We start from the raw sequence: 27,122 nt of genomic DNA, 5'->3' as shown, positions 1-27,122 counted from the left end.
TAATAAACAAAGTAAATCACAAAGTAAGGCACGACATGATTAGGCACGTGGACGCGGCAAAATGTCTTCGTCTCTTGTATGAAATTCAACGCGTCGAATATGACCGATCACAGGGCGAGAGTTCCCGAATGCAGTTTCGGACGTAGTTTCGACAGGTGAGGTATACTATACCAAATACTGATATTTTATAAATTATATCAAGTTTTAGTAATTGTTGTAACCATTTACTCAAATTTGTTTTTTGAATATTCAAACTAATAACTAGTACATTAGCATTTTTATACCATCTAGTGATAGTTATCAGCGGTTTCAATGGTAAGAAATGAGTAAAAAACCCAAAGAATATTTATACTGCTTTCTTCTTCAAAAACCCAGTTATCCATGACTGACATCAAAAAATGAATCTCAGAATTTGTCAAACACGCCATGTGTTGAAGTTTCTTTCGCATGTAGATTGAATCATTTTCATTATGAATTATGTATTGGAAAATATGGTGCAAATGATCTATGCTTTGGGGGAAAGTTACGGAAACTGCTTCCTTGCATCTAGGATTTGCAAAGAAACGTTCCCCAAAAGAAGACAACCAGATGGAAAGGCATTTCAGGCTCTAAAACGAGATTTGAACGAAACTAGTAATGTCAATCACGAGCGGTTCGAACGTGTCTGCCCTGTAACAAATGAAGAGAATATATTTCAAATTGCTCTTCACCTTGAAAATCCCCATGTGAGTGAGTACCCCAGACCTGAGCAGGGAATTAGGATTTTCTCAAACCAGCGTGTCTCGAATGATACGAGCAAGCAAATTTCATCCTTAACACATGCAATTGATGCAGGAGTTAAGAGGAAGATATTTTGAAAAACATGTTCAATTTTGCAGATGGGACTTGAAAAATATCAATCAGGAAAATGATTTTATCGATTTTGTGTTATTTTCTGATGAAGTGACTTTTCATAAAAATGGAACTGTGAATCGGAATAACATGCATTATTATGCAACGGAAACCCCCCCTTTTTGTTCGTTGCCTGAATCATCAACAGCGTTGGTCACTGAATGTTTAGGGTGAAATTCTCAGAAAAAGAGTTATCGGGTCGTATTTTTTGGATGGCATCTCACTGAAAAAAATATGTAAGATTTCTTTGGCATGAGTTTTCGAATTTAATGGACGGGGTTCCATATGGAACAAGACTTAGAATGTTGCTACAAAAAGGCGGTGCACCACCACATTTTAAAACTGAGGTACGGTAATACCTCAATGATCATTTCAATCAAAAATGAATAGGTGGGCGCGGGCCTGTGGCGTGGCTACCCAGATTATCTGACCTGACCAAAATGGATTTTTTTATGGGGGTGTATCGAATGGATTGTCTACCAAACTCCTCCAATATCTATAGAAGACATGAAACGAATAATATCTAGAGCTTTCAGGGAAATCCCAGAGGATATGCTGGAATGTGTAGACAATTTGTTAAAGAAAAACTAACATTAATTTGTTACAGAAAATGGTCGCCATTTTGAACATCTTTTGGACTCCTCTATTCAATAAAAAATTTTAGGGGTTATTGTTCCTATTGAAAAAATTTTGAGTAAGAACGTAAATAAATTAATTTTTTGTGGTTACAACAATTAATAGAACTGGGTATAATTTGTAAATATCAGTTTTTCGTATAATATACTTCTGATAAAAAATGTAGTGAAATGTTGAAACATTTCATACAAATGAAAAAATACAGGGTGTTCCATTTGAAAAAGTTTCCGAAAGTTTAGATTCCCGAAATTATCATAGTGATGTTGACTAACTATTCCAAAAAAAAATCCACCTAATTGCTGTAGACATGCGGGTGGTGAATTAAAAAAATATTGTCTGCAAAATAGATTTTTCTGGAATAACTTGGCAATGCCGCAATGAAAATTCGAAAACAAAAATTCCTTAGAGAGCCAAAAAAATATGGAATAGAATGACGTATTCATATATTAGGTGTTCTATTTAAAAAAATTAAACTTTCGTTGGCCACGCTCGGCTGAGTCACTTAGTATACGAGAAAATAATTTTGAAAGATAGTATTTATCGATATGACTGCAAAAAAAATTTAGCAATCCAAAAAGTGCCATAGGCGTACTGCACTCAAATCATTTACTCTCAACGAATTGATAAAATTAATTTACAAAATTTATTCTTGAAAAATCTCAATCACAAAAAACAAAATAACAAATTAACTACGACAAATGTGAAAATATGACAAGACATTTTCCAACAAATAAGTATTTAGTTGAAGAGGATTGAAAAACATTATTTTCTTGAAGGCAGTATAATTATATCGTTAACAGACACACTGCACCTATCAATAGGACCGACTTAGCTTTTTCCATAGGAATAAAATATTACATTATTGTTGTTAACATCATTAGAAGCTTTGTCGAGAAAGTTAATATCAATATCTACTTAAAAGATTTCTGGATTAAGCCTTTTCTAGATTTGATAGATATTCCGTTATTTCTTCCATATATGTTCTAATATTAATTCAGGAAGGCCGATATGAAGCAGATATACCAAATGATAAATTGAAAACCGTCATTGTTATTCTCAATTTTTTTGTTTCTGATAATGGATATATATATTCACATAAACTGGTAGTGAATCTTTCACATATATCATGACACCATTTTGATTATTTTTTTACTCATCATAATATACAGTTTGGAATTTGAAAATCACTTAGCGTATCTAGGTTCCAGCATTCTGATAAAACATGAGTTCATCAATATTTTTTTTATGCTTCTAATATCAAAGTGAAATATGTGGAAATGAACACTTCTAGGCTATTGGTAAAATGTGTTATATTTTAGTGGATAGATTAAGAAGAAGAAGAGACAGTTAAGTTTTTTATTAAAAAAACAGCAGCATTTTTGTGTGTCTGTTATGAAAACTGATGTTTGTGTTATCTTGGTTTTATTCAACACCAATAAAACGTTCAACAAAAACACAAACTCATTTTAATCCACGGAAGCCATCCCATAGGTTATAGGCCCAGTCCAGAATTGAAAGTGAAGAATTTGGCGTCAAGTTATTAAAACGTCAGAAAAATAAGTAACAACAAAATGGCGGGAGCAGGTAACAGCCAGCTTTATAATGTTGAACCATTCGATTGAAACGGATTTTCGAGTTGGGAATTTAGAGTTAAACTGCTGCTGGAACAAACACAAGTCCTAGATGTTCTAACACAAGAACCACCCACAAATGCTGATGAACTTGCAGTTTTCATGAAAAATTATACTAAAGCTCGGAATATCATTGTACAATGTATGTCAGATAACTTAATGGATATGATCAAAAGCAAGAAATCTGCCAAACAAATATTGGAAGCGCTTGAAGGAACATACCTCAAGAAGGGAATTTCAATGCAAGTACAACTACAAAGGAAACTGCGAATCTTGAAGTACAAGCAGGAAACAACATTGAATATATTTCTAACAGAATTTGACCAAGTTGTATGCGAGTTGAAAGCAGCTGGAGCAGGCATAAATGACAATGAAATAGTGTGTCCACTATTGTCTGCAATGCCAGAAAGTTACCAAGCAGTGACAACAGCCATTGATATCATGTTTTGCCAGGATGGGACAAAGGTAAGCATAGACTTCGTCAAAAATAAACTTCTAATGGAGGAAGAAAGACAACGAAAATGCCAAGTTGGAAATATAAGCAATGATGTAGCGTTTTCAAGCTATAAAAATAAAAAGTGGAAAAGGAAACCAGGTACAGGAAGTAACAGAGAACAAGGAAGTTTTCCTTTCAGATGCCATTCATGAAGTAGGTCACATGCGTAGGTTTTGTCCAAACATGAAACGAAAAAAATGAAAGGCAGGCAAATGTAACCGAAGGAAATGACAATAAGGAAGATGATGAAGAGGTGACGTTCTTAGCCGGAGATACTGAAAGCAAAACAAGTTTACCAAGAGAAATGAAAATAAAATTTGTTGTAGACAGTGGTGCGACCCATCATTTGTTGAAAAAGGAATATGAAGACAAACTCATAAATCATAAAGAAGTAAATCAACAAATTTGTGTAGCAAAGAAAGGACAGAATATTACAGTTTCAAAGGAAGGACATATGGTTCTAGAAAATGAAACTGGAAGAAAGGTTACAATGAAAAATGTATGGGTATGCAAAGATTTAACACACAACATACTGTCAGTAAGAAAGTTGGAGGAAGCAGGTTTTAAAGTTTTATACAAAAACAAAGAGGTTTTCATAAGAAAATCAAATAACAACTTGATGATAGGAAAGCGAAGTGGAAATTTATATTTCTTAGAATTTGAAGTGGATTCCTGTATTGCACACTTAACTAATGCAGACAACCGCATGTTAATGCATAAAAAATGGGACATTCAAGTAAATATCCACCACCATAACTGTGTGAAATATGTCTAAAGGGGAAGCAGACACGTTTACCGTTTAATCCCATATCTCAAGAACGAAAACCAAAAAGACTCTTAGAAGTAATTTCAACAGATGTGTGTGGCCCAATTAATCCACCTACTCATGATGGAAAAAGATATTTTGTAACATTCATTGATCACTTCTTACATTTTTGTGTTTGCTATTTGATATCTGAGAAAAGTGAAGTTCTAGAAAAGCTCCAAAATTATGTTCTATCAGTAGAATCAAAATTCAACACAAAAATAGAGCGAATAAGATGTGATAATGGTGGAGAATACAAATCTCATGCATTTCAATGGAAAAATCAAGATGTTTAATCTGCGACTCAAATTTAGGAAAGGAATTTTGGGGTGAAGCTGTATATGTAGCAGCTTACTTAACAAACCGACTTGAAACTAAAGCATTATCCGAAAACAAACTTCCTGCAGAAATTTGGTACGGAAGTAAACCAAATTTGGATAAACTTAAATTGTTTGGTTGTGATGCTTACAATTTAATACCAAAGGAGGATGGGATATCAAAACTAGACAGTAGAAGTGAAAAACTGATAATGGTTGGGTACACGGATAATGGCTATAGACTATGGAATCCAGATCTTCGAAAGATAGTTCATGCAAGGAATGTAATCTTTAATGAAAACATTAACAATAAAGAAAAATTAATGAAAATTTTGACAGATGAAGTGAAGGAAATTGATGAAGAAAATGGAAGAACTGAAGAAACGAATGATGAAATAAATCAGGAAGAAGTCACGAACAAAGATATGAAGATATAGAAACTTCAAGAAGAAGTACAAGAATAAGAAAAAGGCCAATGTATCTGAAAGAATACGAAGTGGATAGCAAGACAGATGATGAGGCAAACCTAATGATAGCCCTCTCAGCAGGAAACCTACCTTCGGAAGTCCCACAAAATTTTGATGAAGCAATGAATGATCAAGAATGGAAGAAAGCCATAAAAGATGAGCTGGAGTCATTGGAAGAGAAAAAAACTTGGGTTTTGGAAGAGCAACCAAAAGGTGTAAAGGTAATTGATTCAAAGTGGGTGTTTCGGAAAAAGGAAGTGAATGGTGAAATACTAAAAAAGGCTAGATTAGTGGCACGCGGGTTTCGTCAAAGTGAATTAAATGAAGATGTATATGCACCAGTGGCATGTATGGTCACAATCCGACTTCTTTCATCATTGTACTTACAATATGATCTATCTGTTCTACAGTTAGACGTAAAGTCAGCATTCTTGTATGGAACATTGGAAGAACCTATTTATATGTATCAACCTAAGGGACTGGAGACAGGTCAATCAAATTTGGTATGTAAACTCAATAAATCTCTATATGGGTTAGAACAAGCACCAAAGTGCTGGAATATGTTACTTCATGAATGCTTAACTTCTTTAGGTTTTCAACGTTCCAAAAAGGATGCTTGTCTATATTTTAAAGAAAGTAGTTATTTGCTAATTTATGTTGATGATTTAATATTGTTTTCTGATGATATAAAATATATGAACTTTGTAAAAGAAGGTTTATCCAAAAACTTTAAAATGAAAGAGTACACAAATGAGAAGTTGATATTTTTAGGTCTGGAAATAGAAAAATTTCGTGACGAACTTTTCATAAGTCAATCAGAATTGATCAAGAAAACTTTGGAAAAATTCAAAATGTATAATTGCAAACCATCAGATATTCCAATTCAACCAAAAATACAAAGTATTATATGTAAAGATAATAATGAGAGAAATGTAAATGAACTTGTTCATGAAAAATTGCCTTATAAAGAATTAATTGGCTGTTTGATGTACATTATGTTAGGTAGTCGACCTGATTTGAGTTTCAGCATATCATATTTTAGTCAGTTTCATAATAAATCACATTGGATTTATCTCAAAAATATTTTAAGATATTTGAAACTAACTGAAAATTATAAACTTAGATTTGTAAAAAACAATATTTGTAGAACCCAATTGATTTCATTTGTTGATTCCGATTTTGCAAATGATCCAAATGATAGAAAAAGCATAACTGGTTATGTAAAATTAAAGTAAATGAAAATGTTATATATTGGAAATCTAAAAAACAAAATATTGTTGCACTCTCAAGTGCAGAATCAGAATATATTGCATTGTCAGCATGTGTAACTGAAAGCTTGTTTCTGGTCCAAATGATTTTTGAAGTTTCAAATATTAATGTTTATCCAATTGAAATATTTGAGGATAATCAGTCATGTATTAAAATGGCATCCACTTCAGGATCAAAAAGAACAAAACACATTGATGTCAGGGATCATTTTATCAGAGAATGTTTGACTCAAAGAAAAGTTAATTTGAATTTTATAAGTTCTGACCAGCAACAAGCTGACATTTTGACCAAACCATTAGCAAGAACTAAATTTCATTACTTTAGAAAATTGCTAAATTTGATAGATTATCAACAGGCCTAGAATTGTGGGAGGATGTGGAAATGAACACTTCTAGGCTATTGGTAAAATGTGTTATATTGTAGTGGATAGATTAACAACAAGAAGAGGAAGAGACAGTTAAGTTTTTTATTAAAAAAAAAACAGCAGCATTTTTGTGTGTCTCATATGAAAACTGATGTTTGTGTTATCTTGGCTTTATTCAACACCAATAAAACGTTCAAAAAAAACCCAAACTCATTTTAATCCACGGAAGCCATCCCATAAAATATACCAACTTTCCCCATTTTTCCTGCGGCCTTTTGGCTTCTAGTACATTCCTGTATTGTTGGGAAGAAAAATGTTTTCACATCCTTTTGCTCATCTAACACTTCTAAGAATTCTAACTTTGCAGTTTATTTTGAGGCAATTAAAAACAAAAAATGAAAACGTTTGTTTGAAGGTGATTGACAATGTTTCGTGATGAATTTCACATCATCAAAAATGATCTTCAACAGAATGGATACTCCAAAGCGATGGTAGAAAAGACTTTGGCTAAAAAACAGCAGGAGCCTCGCAAGGAAGAGAAGCCGTCACAACCAGTGCTTGCACTTCCCTACATCAGAGGATTATCGGAGAGGATAAGAAGAATTGGTTCCAAGTACAACATTAGAACCTGTTTCAGATCCGGTAACACTATCCAGGGCAGCCTCACGAAAACCAGGCCCCCAAACGCGGACTGCGATTCCAAGAATTGCATTTACCGGATACCCTGTGAGTGCGGAAAATCCTATATTGGTGAAACTAAGAGGCCATTGAATGTTCGCATTGCCGAGCACAAGAAGCATACACAGCGAGGAGAAACCAGCAAATCAGGAATAGCAGACCATGTTTGGACCCATCAACACAACATCGAGTGGTCCCAAGCTGAGAACTTGCACAGAGAGGAACATTGGTTCAGGAGAAAATTTAAGGAAGCCGCATACATGTTGTCCAACAACGTATTCAGCCAGGCCAGCGTAGATATACGAAACATATGGAAACCCATCAACAAACGAAAAATGACCAACTCCCGCCAAAACGGTCATCTCTCACGGAATCAGTGAAGCGGAAAATGGAAAGTAGAGAAAGTGAAAGTATTTCAACGACCTATAAAATAGTCATCTCTCGGAGGAATCAGTCCAGTCATCACCCGAAGACGATTGTAGATACCAACAATCGAAACGTCGTGAACTAACGTGACTTGGAATCTCTACACTTTTTTTTTATTATTTTCTTTTTTCATTCCTTTAATTTTTATTTATTCAATTATTTTATTTTTACTTGTAGGTTATTTCACTATCATTTCATTTCAGGTTTATTGTTGCTTAATATAATTGTTATTTTTAACTATTCTCTTTTTTAATTATTCTTTTTTCTTGTTTCAGGGATTTCAAATCATTTTATATAGTAGACAATGGAAGTCCGAACTAGTGAAATTCAAAAAATGAAAACTTTGTATTAGGTGAATGAGGAAGTGGAAGTACATCTAGAAATCACGAAAAAAAAATCTTACACTGTGCTCAATAGAATTAGAAAAACACTTTGTGAAAGTCATTGAGATTTTTGATGATGGAAATCTTATTATGGTTTATATAGATTTTCCCAGCTTCGGCCCACACTTGTTTCATGGATGTCCTTTCGATTGATTTCGTCATCAGTTCGACTTGCAAACTGGTTAAATCTTCCCTGACTATAACACCAGCCCCTTTCAAAAATTTCTAGTTGTGGTAGATCTGTTGTCGCAACTCCTGACTTCGAATTTTCAGGAGTATACCTTGTGATTTTCCGTTCTTATTTACTTTTCCTATGTGATGACAGAGTTCTATGTCTTCACACAATTTCGTATCTTCGAAGTTGAAAGTTCTGCTATTTTCTTTGTTTTTTTTTTCTGGAAGATTGAATATTCATAGGTTGTTTTTTTTACTTTCTTGTTCCATGTTTCTTGTTACCGTGTTAGGAATCACACGTGAAAAGGTAAGACCTCGTTAGTCCTTAGCTCGCACAAGTTTCTCAACTTCTGAGAGTTGTCGTTCGTATGGGGGCGGCAGCTGATTAACGGAAAAACAGATTTTAGACAGATTTTTAGACAGATAAAATCAAATTTTCCTAAGAGGCTTTTATTATCATCTTTCAATTTTTGTGTTGTAGCATCCTGTACGTTTGATTTCGAGACAATGGCTGTTAATGTTTTTATCGATACCTGATCATTAAGACATTGGCTGGATGCTTCATTCACGGCATTTTGGATTTCATCTCCTATTTCTTTCGTGATAAGCATATTTCAATAATATGCAAGTCACAAATAGTTAGAGGTTCAATGGAGACGTCTGCCAAGTTTAAACATTTTTGACGCACATTTTCTTAGTGAATTAAACTATTTACTAGGAGCACTTCCACACTACTCACTGTCAAATATAACACGATATGTGATGTTCGATGATTAATACTATATTTAACGCAATATAAGAAAAAACGGTTGGTCGCCTCTTTTGATGTTCTTTGTGACAAGTCACTATATTAATGGCTCGTTAGCGGCGTCCTCAAGGGGCATAGCGGGTAGAAATATCTCAGTGACTTTGTGGATGAATTGCAGTGCCACGTGCTTGAGACGACTATGTTGCTTTCTTTGATGTACGGCATGTTTGCATTCTTGAAATTCTTTCACTCTCAGTTAATGCCTAATGGACTGTAGTAAACTATTAGGTATTGGTCCACCATCGTTATTTATAATATCATTATGTTGACCTATTTCTAAGCTCTCGTAGGCATCTAAATGCCTGTTGTTGTTAACTTGTCTAATTAATCCTAATGAGCTAAAATCTAGGTTATGGTTTTGTTGCAAAACATGATAGGCGACTGTTGATTTTTCTTGTCTTCCATATTTTAGGTGTGCTAAGTGTTCCTTATATCTTATTTTAATAGATCATTTAGTCCAGAAGATGCTCTGCATCTTCTGGATACAGGACTTGCTACTGGAGGATGAGGATAGAGTGAATGAAGCATATGTGAATGTAGGAAGGGCAAATGGGAAAAAGCTGGGCACATGAATGTGATAAAAGTGCATGGGATGCAGCTAATGAAAAATCTCTGGAGAGAGCAATATGAATGAGACCAAACTACTAGCGATAGACTTATGTAGCTTGGACAAAAATGTGAAAGTGATTCTACCATGGCTGTGACCAGGGTGAAAAAAAGCTAGTTTAAAAGTAAAAGAGTGGTGAGAATACAGAGAATGATAGAAGAAAAGAAAGAGGCGGCACAGACATAAAATGCAAATATAGGGAATAAGAAAAGGGGTGGCAGAGACAGGATTACACGGGGTACAAAGAGAGACTGAAGCATGAGTAGGCAAAAAAGGATTAAAGGAGAAATCAGGTAGGAGTGGCGGAGGGGGTGGAATTCCGAAACGACTGGCTATGTGGGACAATTGGGTTTGCCACCTTTTAGAGAATAACCACGATATTAATATGAACTACATCATATTACATACAGAAAATGAAGAACAAAAATTAAACCTGCTGGAATCTTCGGAAATCAATAAACACATTCAATTCTTCTTTTAAACTACTATCACAATTGTTGAACTTGCATACCATTCTGAGGTAACTGTAATAGACATCTTTTAAGCTATATTTTCATCCTACAAAAACTTGTCATTTGATATATTTGCAGAGTAGAGCCAAGAATATATTATAAAGAACATAAAGTTAGTTGTCAGTTTCACATCAAAATAACAACTTGAGTTTATTCTATCCGTCAAATAATTCAATAAAAATACGTCAATTTCTATTAGAACCATGGACATTTTCATAAAAACTATCAAAATATTTCTATTACGGAAAGTATTCTATGATGTACAAGAATATTATAATAAAATTAATCCTTTCTAAAAATATACCCATTTCAATTCAGATAAGATTTGTATGAATGGGATGAAATAAAATAAAATGAATGTCATCACGTACTAGCATCGATAACATGAGTAGATTTAACTCATTCGTGACATAAATTCGTAATTTTATTAGTGAATTTGAGTGCTTCGTCTTATGTTTTCCAATTGGTGCCGAGGTGGCAAATAGGCAAATGTCTCATTCCAAAACAACGGATGTCCGCCATTGAGGATGACAGTATGACATATAAGTGAAATTTTACCTTTTTCATATACTATATTGAAAAGGACTCCTGTAAATGATTCAATTCCAAAATGAATGTTTGAAGTACAAATTGGATAGGAAAAAGTGTTTGCATAATTTCAATGTTCATATGGAAGTGTTGTTTTCGAAAAGGATTTTTAGTTTTGTGTCTGAAAGTTACTTCTTAGCATGATCTACACATTTTTCTAGAGTTTATTTTGAAACTAATTGCTTTCTTCCTTTCATTAGAAGATTTCCCACGTTTTTTTTTTGTATAAAGATGGAGAAGTAGAAAGCCAAACAAAACCTTTCCCAATAATCAATCTCCCTAAAAATATACCCGTTTCAGTTTGAATTATAATAAAGTGTTAACGTGTATGTCCGCGTTGAGGTATGACATTTATATTCAGTTATTTTTGGTGTCTGGATAGACCTTATATTTATTCGTCAGATTTGCACACTAGTAGCTACAGTGTAATTAGTATAATACATTCAAGAATTTCAATGCACACTTCTTTAATGCAACGAGTAACACAATGTATTTAATAAACCAAAAAAAAAATAAGAAAAAGTCGTCCGGTATTGATGAAATTCCTGGTCATGTTATTTAAAAGGTTGCCAATGTGATTTCTGAGCCTTTGACTCATATAGTTAACTCCACTTTCATTAAGGGGGGGTTTCCTGATATACTGAAAATGTCAAAGATTTTGCCAATATACAAAAATAGGGGCTCTCGATCTGACTGTGCATCTTACAGGCCTATATCGCTAAGTTTTCTAAGATTATTGAATACTGTTTCTATCAAAGATTATGTGATTACTTTGAATCATCCAGTAGATTTAGAATCTACAGTTGGTGCAATTGATCAACTCATTAAACATGCGCTGGAAATCTTGGAAAACAAACAGCAGACTTTAGGATTATTTTTTGATTTGAGCAAAGCCTTTGACCTCGATGACCATGACATACTGTTACACAAATTGCAGTTTTATGGTATACGTGCCTCTGCATTGAATTGGGTTGGATCTTACCAGACTGATTGTAGTCAGCTGGTCTGTGTGAATGGAATGAATTCTGAAAGAAAATTTATATCAAGGCTCTGTTTTGGGACCCCTCCTATTTTTGGTTTTTATAAATGATCTTCTGAAATTTTGTTCAAAAGCTTCCATTACTGTTATTTTTGCGAACGATACTAACATCTTAGTATCTGCGGGAACTATGTCCGAAGTAATTGTCAAAGCTAATGAAGTAACTGATCAAATTTCTGAGTGGTGTTCTATAAATATTCAGTGAGGACATTGAATCCTCAAATATCAATATCTTTAAAAGGCAACTCAAGATTTGTTCATTGCAAAAAGCATACTACTCGGTGGATGCGTTTCTCCTTGATTCTTAATTTAGATTGTAGCTTATTAACTTTTTATTTTTTATGTATGTTTAATGTTTTGTATTGACTTTTTTATTTTTTTTATGTTTGTTTGACCTGTTGAATCAGCCAGTATTTGGTTTGAAGGTGATTGACGACAATGTTTCATGATGAATTTCACTAGTTCGGACTTCCATTGTCTACTATATAAAATGATTTGAAATCCCTGAAACAACTAAAAAAGAAGAATTGAGTATGAATAGCTTGAAATAACAATTATATTAACCAAAATCAACCTGAAATGAAATGATAGTGAAATAAAATACAAGTGAAAATAGAACAATTGAATAAATAAAAATAAATGAAAAAAGAAAATAAAAATAAAAAGTGGAGAGATTCCAAGTCACGTTAGTTGACGACGTTTCGATTGTTAGTATCTACAATCGTCTTCGGGTGATGACTGGACTGATTCCTCCGAGAGATGACTATTTATAGGTCGTTCGAGTACTTTCCCTCATTCCCGCTTTCCATTTTCCGCTTCACTGGTTCCGTGAGAACTGACCGTTTTAGCGGGAGTTGGCCATTTTTCGCTTGATGATGGGTTTCCATATGTTGCGTATTTCTACGCTGGCTTGGCTGAATACGTTGTTGGACAACATGTATGCGGCTTCCTTGAATTTTCTCCTAAACCAATGTTCCTCTCTGTGCAAGATCTCAGCTTGGGACCACTCGATGTTGTGTTGATGGGTCCAAACATGGTCTGCTATTCCTGATTTGCTGGTTTCCCCTCGCTGTGTGTGTTTCTTGTGCTCAGCAATGCGAACATTCAATGGCCTCTTAGTTTCACCAATATAGGATTTTTCGCACTCACAGGGTATCCGGTAAATGCAATTCTTGGAATCGCAGTCCGCGTTTGGTGGCCTGGTTTTCGTGAGGCTGCTACGGATAGTGTTACCGGATCTGAAGCAGGTTCTGATGTTGTACTTGAAACCAATTCTTTTTATCCTCTCCGATAATCCTCTGATGAAGGGAAGTGCAGGCACTGGTTGTGACGGCTTCTCTTCTTTGCGAGGCTCCTGCTGTTTTCTAGTCAAAGTCTTTTCTACCATCGCTTTGGAGTAGCCATTCCGTTGAAGATCATTTTTGATGATGTCTAGTTCCTTCTCGAGACCTTCCTTCGTATCACAGAGCCCAAAAGCATGGTCTAATAGAGTCTTGATGATTCCTCTTTTAGTCGATTGATGGTGGTTGGATTCGTGGTTCAGATACTGTCCCGTATGAGTGGGTTTTCGGTATACAGATGCTTCCCACTTAGTGTCGGTCCTCTTCACCAAAACGTCTAAGAATGGCAATTCGTTGTGGATTTTCTTCTCCATTGTGAAATTGATGGAAGGTCTCACGCTGTTATGTGTTTCAGGAAGGCGTCTAGTTCAGTATTCCCATGGTTCCATATTATGAAGATGTCGTCAACATATCTCAACCAAACTTGAAGTTTCTTGTGGGCTTCTTCAATGGCCAGAGTTTCAAACCACTCCATATATTTGTTGGCTATGACTGGTGAAAGTGGCGATCCCATTGGCAGTCCCTCATCTTGTGTAAAGAATTTGTCCTTCAGTTGGAAATAACAGTTTCGTACACATCATCCTAGTAATTCCATGATTACTTCTATAGGTAGATTCGTTCTCTCTTTCAGGTTCCCGTCTTCGGATAGCTTTCTCTGTATGATTTGGAGTGCTTCTTCGACCGGAACATTGGTGTAAAGGCTTTCCACGTAAAAACTAATTAGTTGATCTTCCTGTGTGACCTCAATTGACCCTAGTAGTTCAACAAAATGCCTTGATTTCTTCACAAAGGACGATGTTTTTCCTTGTAATGGTTGTATTAAGGGAAGTAAAAATCTAGACAAGTTTTGAGTGGATTCTTCTTCTTGTGGATCCACAAGAAGGACGTTCCGCTTAGACCGATCATCAGCTCCAGAGATTCGGCTACTCGCTTGATGATGGGTTTCCCCATGATCAAGCGAAAAATTGACAACTCCCGCCAAAAAGGTCATCTCCCACGGAACCAGTGAAGCGGAAAATGGAAAGCGGGAATAAGTGAAAGTACTCGAACGACCTATATAGTCATCTCTCGGCGGAATCAGTCCAGTCATCACCCAAAGACGATTGTAGATACTAACAATCGAAACGTCGTGAACTAACGTGACTTGGAATCTCTCCACTTTTTATTTTTATTTTCTTTTTTCATTTCTTTATTTTTATTTATTCAATTTTTCTAGTTTTACTTGTATTTTATTTCACTATTATTTCATTTCAGGTTTATTTTGGTTAATATAATTGTTATTTTCAGCTATTCATACTCAATTCTTCTTTTTTAGTTGTTTCAGGGATTTCAAATCATTTTATATAGTAGATAATGGAAGTCCGAACTAGTGAAGGCCAGTATTTTATGATGATGTTATGTTTTTTTTCTTGTCTAATGTGATTGTGAAGGAAAACTGATTCAATAAATGTTTGATCGATTGATTGATTGATCTGCTTCATTTTCTTAAAAAAATCTGTCTGTTTAAAATCTTTCAAAACAACTGTAAACAATGTAAACATCCTATTAGTTACTACAAAAGTAAAGAATGTGCAAATTAATGATAATGTCAGTGATTGCTAACTTAGCTCCAATATTGACAACATGCTCCATAAAAGTATCAGCAATGTTTTGTTGGGTAATCTTTTCTTTTTTCATCGAGTTTTTATTCAGGAGCTTTCTTCAGAGACCTGAATTTAAGAATGACATTTTTTTTAATCTTCTGTTTTTGAAACATTTCTTAAACACATTTTGAAATATTTCTTCCATATTTATTTAAAATCAACAAAGTTTTAGCGGCAATTTGATAAGGACAACAAAATATCTCTTTTCGTCCATTCTATGAACAATAATCTTGAAATATTTTTAATTTACCATTTATTGTGATATTTACAATTATTCAACAGGACAGGGAAATTATTTATCACTCATCCAGGTTAAAACAGATATTGGAAAAAGATCTATTCATTACAATGGCATTATCAATTGCATTACCAAGTTATCCAAAAACTGTAAGAAGTTATCAACATGAATTGAAGAAATATTTGTGAACTTAAAAAAGTATTTATATAACTTGAGTTTGTAGGTTTGTTTATCAATTACAATATGTGTTTCCTATTATACACATTATTGTTTCTTAGTTAATAAACGTTTTCATTCTTATTACGTTCAGAATCCAAAAATACTGACAAATATTGTCCTTTGTAATTATTATTTCTGTTCAAGGTTTTTGAGATGCCTTGTGAACACCAAAGAACTGATGCAGAAATCCGATCTGGACGGAGGAAACATAGAAAACACTCGAGGACCGCTTATGATCTGCGTAAACCTGAGGAATGTAAATTTAGTTTGACAGGCACTTCAGAATTTACTGACAGAACGGACAAAATTATAACAGGAGCTGAAGAATTAACATTGATGCAGCAGTTCATTACAGAGAAGATCATGAAAATGGAGTCTGATGGTAAAAAAAACAGTGAAGTGGACACACTTTTTAAACAGGCATTGAGGGAATTCAAGGACAATTTGGTTCAGATTTACAGCAATGCCACTATGCATAATAGTCTGAAAAGTTGCAATATTAAATACAAGGATCTCATTTTGGTTTTTATTCAGGTGAGCTTGCTTTGATTTTATTCTGATTGAATGTTGATTTTATTCTGATCAAATGTACAAACATGACTCATGCAAAGTGAGATTTGTAAACAACACATCAGACCAATGCTATTTTGCTACTTTATACGAGCTGTATCTTCATTAAATTTCCTGAATTTTTAGACAGATATTAAATAACGAAAATTTATTATTGATACTTTATACGAGCTGTATCTTCATTAAATTTCCTGAATTTTTGGACAGATATTAAATAACGAAAATTTATTATTGATACTACAATACATAATGAAATTTTCATGTAACAGAAATTACTAGTAAGTAAAAACCTCAATAAACAGCAGGATTAATATTCATTATATTATTTGTTTGATAAAAAGTTATTCAATGTCTGTCTTGCACACTCGTATATCACTTTAGCTCATTTTTATATCCTGTGTCAAGGCTATGGAAACAGTATGTCAACGTGAGCAGAAGTTTGAAGACATTAAAGACTTTCCGTTCACTATGGGAGTGAATGCTTTTAGAGGCTTTATGAATGAATTCATGTCGAGCAGAGCAGAAGACAAACCAAACAAATCAAAGAGGAAAAAAGAAAAGAAAAGGAAAGTGGAAATGTACAAGCACAATGGCCATACCTTCCTGCTGACAATAATCAACATTCCTACAGCTTGTGAGATTTGTAGCTCGTTTTTCATGTGGCCCATCGAAAGAGGGCTCGTTTGTCAAAGTTGCAAGATGACCTGTCACAAGAAATGTTATACAAATGCTACCCAGTGTCAGAAGGAGCCAGGATTACAAGGGGAAAGCAAAAGGGTTTTTGGGGTATCATTGGTCACTTTATTAAAGGATGAGAGTAAGATTCCACCTGTTATTGAGAGGCTCTTGAGTACCATTGAATTATTTGGTCTATATACTGAGGGCATTTACAGAAAATCAGGAGTAAGTTCCAAAATCAAAGAGCTAAAGAACAAGATGGATGAGCATCCAGATGATGTCGACTTTGAGAGGTATCAGGTAAGATTGCATCTTTTCAAATGAAATGTTTATTCAGTAATAGAGGTTCAAACTTTATTTATAAATTTAAGGATTTCAAACTTGAGTTTCTAATTTACATTTTTTTTTAAAAGAGTAAAACATTAAGTTAGACAACATATTTTATCAAAAAGTATAAAAATGTCAGTAAAAAATCTACATTATGTACATTACAATAGGAAGTTAATCACCGTTCCAGATCATAATGCATATTAAAAAACCTAGAGGAATCTCTAGGAACATCATCCAACAGGTAAAAAATGGGAGGTAATAAAATTATAACTAATGAAATTCCAAATAAATATCACAAACATTTAATGTAATCTTCTTGATGATGTCAATAATTTTTTATACTATTAGATATTGACTCCTGCCAGATCAGTACTAAAATTGGCCAATCTCAATTTTCAACTGATATAGATATTTTTAAACTAACCACTGTAATCTATGTGTACTGTGTTCCACTCTAAGTTCGTACTGGTCACTCTGTTGTTCGGAGCCCATATTTATGTTATTGTAGCAGGTATCTGGTTTGCCTGACCGGGTACCTGAGTTATTTTCAGGTATCTTGCGTGAAATCAATGTTCTCCATGTTTGTGGTAGTCTCTGTGAATCATCTCGCTTGTTAAGGCAGTTGGGGCGTTTTTCAATTTCGATTGCTTCCCGCATATATTCATGGCTTGTTTCTGGTTCAGATAATTTTCCTTCTCTCCTTACCAGATGTCAGTAATAGACAATTCAATGGAAGTAAGTTAGTGCCAAAAATGAAAGTAAATATACATTTTTAGTTCACCATAAATCCGATTGGGAGCGCGAGCGTTATATACATAATGTATATTTTCATTTCACTCCACGCATTAAATTGACTCCTATTTGACCAAAAGTCGTGGCAACCCTGTAATACCCATTAAACGTGACTTCGGGACTCCCAGATCAAAATTTCCATATATTTGTATTGAAGTCTGAAAAGTTGAAGTTTATAAACTATAAAAAAGTTATAACAAAAGCATAAGCAGTTACGATAACATTATAAATTTGATCATTACCGATTGAAGTTCCAAGGTTTCTCAATTCTGCTCGAATTAAAATTCTTAATGAAGTACCTGATATTCCTGCTCATACTCCAAAAAATGAAATATAAAGTTTCAATATTTTTATGATAAGTCGAGAATAACCATTTGTTCGGTGGAATGGCTGGGAATAAGCAATAAATTGTAAATTTATTTACGAAATAAAAATGTATGCCAGTCTTATAGTCAAAAATTATTTTAAATTGCAAATTTGAAGGTGAAATCAATTTTTAAGGCTTAGATAAAAATCTATTGTCAACTTTGAAGGTTGAAAGTTTTTACTACCTTGAATAATCCAACTAAACTTTTGAGTGGCTGATCAAAATTGATTCATTCTTGAAAAAAGTTAACATTGAGGAAGTTATTCGAATATATAAGAACATAGGAATTAATGTAAAAGTAATTAGAATCAAAGTTACTAAAATTACTTTCAATTAAACTATCAGTGATCAGTCAATTAGGTAAAAATCCTAGAAAAGAAGGTAAACATCCCAAATAAAAAAAATAGAAAAAAAAAAATTTTTTTTTTCATTTATACTGATTTATTGAATAAATTAATTGTTTTAAATAAAAAATTTGCAAAATTTCAAATAGATAAAAATAATGTCTATTAAAATTAGAGATTAAATACAGAAATACCAAAATCAAATTATTTTTAATCGCTAATATTCGAGCTATATGATTAATAGAGGAATAAGCTGAAATTTTTCATAATCTAATTTGATTTAATCCTAAAATTCCTCTTACTATAGCAGAAATAAAAACAAAAAAATGAATTGTATTGAGATTATACGTTGAAATAACTATAGGACTTGATTTTTGCTAAGTTAATAGAGTAAATGATATTTTTGCTATTCCAATTTTCAATAGAAGGGCTGAATTCAATATTAAATTTATGAAAAAATTGAAATTTCTGAAAATAAATTCGTTTAAATTATTTAATATCAAAATTGAAAACAAAACAACTACAGATGCCAATCTTTGTGTGATAAAATATTTTATTGCTAATTCAGGGGGGTATAATCTTTTCGGGGATTTCAATAAGGAAATAATTGAAAGAAGATTAATTTCCAAACCAATCCATATTCCAAATCAAGAATATGAGGAAATAGCAATCAGAGCACCAAAAATTACAAAGGAAACAATAATAATTGAAATATATTTATAATTATAAAGAAAAGGGGTAAAACCTTTATAAATGGGGTATGGATCCAGAAGCTTAATTAGCTTATCTTTATACGTTTTAGTATTCAATGTACACACATTTTTGATATTTGTAGAAATGGGTAATGGCATTAAATGTAATTTACGAGAGTGTGGTGGTGGGCAATTTCACACATGATTGATTCTATAAAAATTATCCTTTTGTCAGGTATCGCGCATTTTTGGCTAATTTATTATATTAGAAAAACTCTATGAGGGGGATTTTCCCTTATTTTTTCTTATACTTTTTCTTATAACTCATACCATGGCCTTTATTAGAAAAAGCTTATGTAATTTTTTTATGAACTTTTGGTGCATAGTTTTTTCTGGTAGTTTATGTTTATTTTCATAGGAATTTTCTAGTAAAAATTTTTTATCAGAAAAAGTCCTAAGAAAAAAAATACGAAAAAATGCAAAGAATTACATTACACAAAATTATCGAAATTATATTCAATATTAAAGTAGGTACTAAAAATTAAAAATAATGTATTCATTATTATATAAGTATAATTATGTATGATTAACAAAATATAATAAATTATCAATAAATATAATTTTTATATAATACCATAAAATTATTCGAAAAAAAGGTTCCTTTATCTTCAATATACCAGAAAATCTTTATATAATTGAAGAATAAAAATCATATAAATTGAATTATTGCAAATGATAATTTATTGGTAAAATTATTAAAAATTTAATTTTGAAGGTTTTAGGTGCTGAATTTGGAGACTCAATTTTGACCGATTTTGAGGAAGGTGCCTTTAAAAATTGCAAAAATTTTACTAGGTGTAGTGGGCTAAATTTTTTTCAAAATCTGTGCAAACATTTTTTTTTGCAAAATATGTTAAATTAAAAAAAAATTAGAAATTTTTAATCTATTAAATTTTTATTTATTTAAAATATTTTCGAGGTAAAAATATGGTTATAAAATAGGATTCTGGGGGGAAATTCGATTGAAAAAGATAGATGAAAGTGTTGGTGACTATTTGATTGTTGAGTAGATAAAATTTTTTGGGAAATTTCTTTTTGAAATGGGGATAATCGAAAGCATTAGTGAAGTTATATGAGATTTCCATTTTGTGCATTTATAAACTTGCGTTTCTAACAACTTAACCATGCCACACAGCCCCCTACGGCTCTGAGGAATGATTTTCTACAGTCCCCTACGACTCTAAATAAAGATTCTACAACTGTGAGAAATAGATATGATACACTCGGAAAGGATACACCGAAATATGTCCTGAATAGATAGAATTTTGAAGAAATTTCTGTTCAAAATAGGGATAATTGAAAATATTAGCGGAGCTACTTTAGACTGTTGAATAGATAGAATTTTGGAGAAATTTTTATTTAAAATAAGGATAATTGAAAATGTTAGCGGAACTACTTGAGACTGTTGAATAGATAGAATTTTAGGGAAATTTCTATTCAAAATAGGGATAATTGAAAGTGTTAGCGGAGCTACTTGAGACTGTTGAATAGATAGAATTTTGGGAAATTTCTATTAAAAAAAAGGGAAAATTGAAAGTGTTAGCGGAGCTACTTGAGATTGTTGAATAGACAGCATTTTGGGGAAATTTCTATTTAAAATAAAGATAATGGAAAATGTTAGCGGATATACTTGAGACTGTTGAATAGATAGAATTTTGGGAAAATTTCTTTTCAAAATAGGGACAATTGAAAATGTTAGCGGAGCTACTTTAGACTGTTAAATACATAGAATTTTTAGGAAATTTCTATTTAAAATGAGGATAATTGAAAATGTTAGCAGAGCTACTTGAGACTTTTGAATAGATAGAATTTTGGGGAAATTTTTATTCAAAAAAAGGGAAAATTGAAAGTGTTAGCGGAGCTACTTAAGATTGTTGAATAGACAGCATTTTGGGGAAATTTCTATTTAAAATAAGGATAATTGAAAATATTAGCGGAGCTACTTGAGACTGTTGAATAGATAGTATTTTGGGAAAATTTCTGTTTAAAAAGGGTGATTGAAACCGTTAGCGGAGCTAACTGGATTGTTGAATAAATATAATTTCAGGAAACTTTCTATTCAAAAAGGGGTAATTGAAAGTGTTAGCGGTGCTAGTAGGATTGTTGTATAGATAGAATTTTGGGTAAATTTTTATTTAAAAAGGGTAATAGTTCATCAAGTAGCGGAACTACTTGATGAACTATTATATAGATAAGAATTTAAATTATTAGTGAAATTACTTAATGAATATTTGAATAAACAAAGATTTTGGCGGTATTCTAGTCTATTCAGAGAAACCTGTTCTGTAATTGATAATCCACCATTTAAATTACTTTTTTTGTATACCGTCGCTTGAATATTTCAAATGAGAAATAATATTCAAAATCTTTAATTAGAGAGGAAATGAGGTCAAGGTGCAGAAGTTTATGAGAATCATTTACCCTTCAACGAAAAAATTTGTTGGCTTATAATTTACGATCATCTCTGGATTGTTTACAAAATTTTCCTCCTGCCAAACATGATTACTCAGAACTACCTTATCTAACTTATAAATTCTGATATGGCAGATTAGTGTACTGAATTCAAATCCCATTTATAAAGTTTAAACTTTCTTTAGAAATGATGACTTGAAAAACTATAATACTACAATATAGAGCTTCCCCTTGATAAAACAATTAACTTATTTAGATCAAGATCTTCAGATGATGTGGTGCTGCAGGTTTTTCCGGGTTTTCCTGCAGCTGAAAAAGCAAATGCGTCACTGGAATTAATGAAGTCGCCCCGGACCGCCAATTAATTTTTATTGTTGTTTTTATTTTATTTTTATCGTTGTTTTAATAAAAATGTTCTATACTTATTTTCATGATCATACATAAATAATTTTAATTATTATTACTGCATTAGTAGGCCAATTGATTATAAGATTATTTTTAAATAAATTTTCACATGGATACTTATTAGAAGGGCAAACTATGGAAATTATTAGAACTGTCTTATCTACAATTACTTTAATTTCTATTGCTATTCCTTCCTTACGTTCAATTTACATCGAAGATGAAAAAATAAAAATAAGAAAAAATTAAAGCAGAGATTCCAAACCAAGCTACTTCACGACACGTTTCGATTATTAGTACCTACAATTGTCCTCAAATGAAAACTGATGAGTATTTCATTTTCATTTTTTATATTACTTTTTCACTTATTGTTTTCTTTAGAATTTGTTTTCTTTAGAAATAAGGTCGGTTGTCGGGCGGTTCGACGTGGGTGCTTTGTTCACTCTCTCAATCGACCGATGGTTCAAGCCGCAGCGCAGGCTATCGTCCAACCCGTGTTAGGAATCACAAGTTAAAAGGTAAGACCTCGTTAATTCTTAGCTCGCACAAGTTTCGACTTCTGAGAGTTTTCGTTCGTAGGAGTGCGACAGCTGGTCAACGAAAAAACATTTAAAGCATACGTATTTAAGTGTTCTAATATTTTTTCAATTTCCTTCTAATTGTTCATTTAATTTCATTTCTCTTCCCATTTTTGATAAATATTTTTCTGTAACTATCTCAACTGAATATTTTGGACCACTTCTTTTATTGATCCAAATAACTTAACTATTGACATGACTATTGGGAATTTCGCTCGAAAGGACGCAAAATTCTCGCGATATATATATATATATATATATATATATATATATATATATATATATATATATATATATATATATATATATATATATATATATATATATATATAATCTAGAAAGGTTAATGCAGTCAAGCTGCTGGAAAATAATTCCATGAAAATCAAAAAATAAATAGATAAGTACTCTTTGATCATTCCCATATTGATTTCAATTTAAGAGCCACCGGTATACAGCTGTTTCAGCCTATTGGGCATCGTCAGTACCGGGCAGGCGGTCCTCGATTGAAGACAAAATGAGAAAAAACCAAGAAAGTACTTGATAAAAATAGCTGCGTAAACGCAAGCGAAACATAAGTGGAACCACCTATTGGTGTGACACCCAAGTCAACTTGCCAAGTTTTTTATGTCAGTGTTGGTGGTTTGACCAATCAACCGACAACTGCGGTAGCAGAAATTTGGGAAGCTAACCTGAAATGCCATCGGAAAACGAATCCACATGTTTCTAGAAATGATATGAAATCTAGAAAGGTTAATGCAGTCAAGCTGCTGGAAAATAATTCCATGAAAATCAAAAAATAAATAGATAAGTACTCTTTGATCATTCCCATATTGATTTCAATTTAAGAGCCACCGGTATACAGCTGTTTCAGCCTATTGGGCATCGTCAGTACCGGGCAGGCGGTCCTCGATTGAAGACAAAATGAGAAAAAACCAAGAAAGTACTTGATAAAAATAGCTGCGTAAACGCAAGCGAAACATAAGTGGAACCACCTATTGGTGTGACACCCAAGTCAACTTGCCAAGTTTTTTATGTCAGTGTTGGTGGTTTGACCAATCAACCGACAACTGCGGTAGCAGAAATTTGGGAAGCTAACCTGAAATGCCATCGGAAAACGAATCCACATGTTTCTAGAAATGATATGAAATCTAGAAAGGTTAATGCAGTCAAGCTGCTGGAAAATAATTCCATGAAAATCAAAAAATAAATAGATAAGTACTCTTTGATCATTCCCATATTGATTTCAATTTAAGAGCCACCGGTATACAGCTGTTTCAGCCTATTGGGCATCGTCAGTACCGGGCAGGCGGTCCTCGATTGAAGACAAAATGAGAAAAAACCAAGAAAGTACTTGATAAAAATAGCTGCGTAAACGCAAGCGAAACATAAGTGGAACCACCTATTGGTGTGACACCCAAGTCACACACATATATATATATATATATATATTTACATCCCACGAGCATTTTGCGTCCACCAGAAGTAATGTCTTTAGGGTGAATATAATTGCGTATATTGATTATTTATGTTATTTCAGAAACGAGACACTATTTTATATTTCTCTATTTTCAAAAAAAAAATATACGATTTTTTCACTTTTAAGTGATTTTGCTTCCTTTCGCTTCACTATCCGTATTGACTCCTTCGTGTATATTTTGCTCACATGTCTAGCACTTTTTTGCATCCGCAAATGTATATTATTTGTACATAACAACTATTTTGCATCCGCGATGTTGCCAAAGAATCAAATCGTAAGATACCAATTTAAATTTAGTTTTCGCCACTCTCATTCATGTTATGTCTTTTCCGACATATGTTAGGATGGAAATGAGCAAGTTTTATGAAAAAATTTTGTGAAAAAGTTATGAACAGAGATGAAGAATAATATTCAGTTGAGATAGTTACAGAGAAATACTTATCAAAAATGGGAAGGAAAATGAAATTAAATGAACAATTAAAAGGGAATTGAAAAAAAATACTAGAACACTTAAATATGTATGCTTGAAATATGTTTTTTCGTTGACCAGCTGTCGAACTCCTACGAACGAAAACTCTCAGAAGTCGAAACTTGTGCGAGATAAGGACTGACAAGGCCTTACCTTTCAACGTGTGATTCCTAACACGAGTTAGACGATAGCAAGTGAAAATTGATCGTTCAGCCTGCGCTGCGGCTTGAACCATCGGTCGATTGCGAGAGTAAACAAAGCACCCACGTCGAAACACCCGGCAATCGACCTTATTTCTAAAGAAAACAAATTATTGTGTGTGTTGAATATCTATTCAACAGTCGCAAGTAGCTCCGCTAACATTTTCAATTATCCTTATTATAAATGGAACTTTCCCTGAAATTCTATTTGTTCAACAATCCTACTAGCTCCGTTAACACTTTCAATTATCCCTTTTCAAATAGAAATTTCCACAGAATTCTATCTATTCAACAGTCTCAAGTAGCTCCGCTAACACTTTCGATTATCCCTATTTTGAATAGAAATGTCCCTAAAATTCTATCTATTCAACAATCTCAACTAGCAAAGCTAGTTGAGATTGTTGAAAATTATCCCTATTTCATATAGAAATTTCCCCAATATTCTATCTATTCAACAGTCTCAAGTAGCTCCGCTAACATTTTCAATTATTCCTATTTCAAATAGAAATTTCCACAAAATTTTTTCTATTCAAAATTCTCAAGTAGCTCCGCTAATATTTTCAATTATCCCTATTTCATATAGAAATTTCCCCAAAATTTTATCTATTCAACAGTCTCAAGTAGCTCCGCTAACATTTTCAATTATCCTTATTTTAAATGGAACTTTCCCGGAAATTCTATTTATTCAACAATCCTACTAGCTCCGTTAACACTTTCAATTATCCCTTTTTAAATAGAAATTTCCCCAAAATTCTATCTATTCAACAGTCTCAAGTAGCTCCGCTAACATTTTCTATTATCCTTATTTTAAATAAAAATTTCCCCAAAATTTTATCTATTCAACAATCTCAACTAGTTGAGATTGTTGAAAATTATCCCTATATCGTATAGAAATTTCCCCAATATTCTATCTATTCAACAGTCTCAAGTAGCTCCGCTAACATTTTCAATTATCCTTATTTTAAATATAAATTTCCCCAAAATTCTATCTATTTATCAGTCTAAAGTAGTTCCGCTAACACTTTCAATTATTCCTATTTCAAATAGAAATTTCCACAAAATTCTATCTATTCAACATTCTCAAGTAGCTCCGCTAATATTTTCAATTATCCTTATTTCAAATAGAAATTTCCCCAAAATTTTATCTATTCAACAATCTCAACTAGCTCTGCTAACACTTTCAATTATCCCTATTTCATATAGAAATTTCCCAATTTTCTATCTATTCAACAGTCTCAAATAGCTCCGCTAACATTTTCAATTATCCTCATTTTAAATAAAAATTTTCCCAAAATTCTATCTATTCAACAGTCCCAAGTAGCTCCGCTAACACTTTCGATTATCCTTATTTTGAACAGAATGTTCCCTAAAATTCTATCATTTCAACAATCCTACTAGCTCGGTTAACACTTTCAATTATCCCTTTTTAAATAGAAATGTTCACAAAATTCTATCTATTCAACAGTGTCAAGTAGCTCCGCTATCACTTTCAATTATTCCTATTTTAAATACAAATTTTCCCAAAATTCTATCTATTCAACAGTCAAGTAGCTTCGCTAACATGTTCAATTATCCTTATTTCAAATAGAAATTTCTCCAAAATTCTATCTATTCAACATCTCAAGTAGCTCCGCTAACATTTTCAATTATCCCTATTTTAGTTAGAAATTTCCCAAAATTCTATGTATTCAACAGTCTCAAGTAGCTCCGCTAACACTTTCAATTATCCCTATTTTGAATAGAAATTTCCCTAAAATTCTATCTATTCAACAGTCTCAAGTGGCTCCGCTAACATTTTCAATTATCCTTATTTTAAATAGAAATTTTCCCAAAATTCTATCTATTCAACAGTCTCAAGTAGCTCCGCTAACACTTTCGATTATCTCTATTTTAAATAGAAATTCCCCCAAAATTCTATCTATTCAACAGTCTGAAGTAGCTCCGCTAATATTTTCAATTATCCCTATTTTAAACAGACATTTCTTCAAAATTCTATCTATTCAGGACATATTTCGGTGTATCATTTCCGAGGCTCTGGTCTATTATATATATTTCTCACAGTCGTAGAATCTTTATGTAGAGTCGTAGGGGGCTGTAGAAAATCATTCCTCAGAGCCGTAGGGAGCTGTGTGGCATGGTTAAGTTGTTAGAAACGCAAGTTTATGAATGCACAAAATGGGAATCTCTTTTAACTTCACTAATGCTTTCAATTATCCCCAT

General features: G+C 32.8%; 1 protein-coding gene across 1 annotated transcript in view; it reads left to right on the top strand.

Moving 5' to 3' along the window:
* The window catches only part of LOC111509285 (unconventional myosin-IXb), a 263,644-nt gene that overhangs the window by 206,457 nt on the left and 30,065 nt on the right, over nt 1–27,122 (top strand). The window contains 2 exon segments of the mRNA XM_074179210.1: nt 15,676–16,065; nt 16,507–17,079. Of these exon segments, the coding sequence (XP_074035311.1) occupies nt 15,676–16,065; nt 16,507–17,079 (963 nt within the window).

This window comes from Leptinotarsa decemlineata, unplaced genomic scaffold (genome assembly GCF_025532065.1).
Source record: "Leptinotarsa decemlineata unplaced genomic scaffold, Ldec_3_MD MMD2_tig00004677_RagTag_RagTag, whole genome shotgun sequence".
NCBI classification, from domain to species: Eukaryota; Metazoa; Arthropoda; class Insecta; order Coleoptera; family Chrysomelidae; genus Leptinotarsa; species Leptinotarsa decemlineata.
Note: the sequence above shows the minus strand (reverse complement) of the source record. Positions and strands in the feature narration are given on the sequence as shown.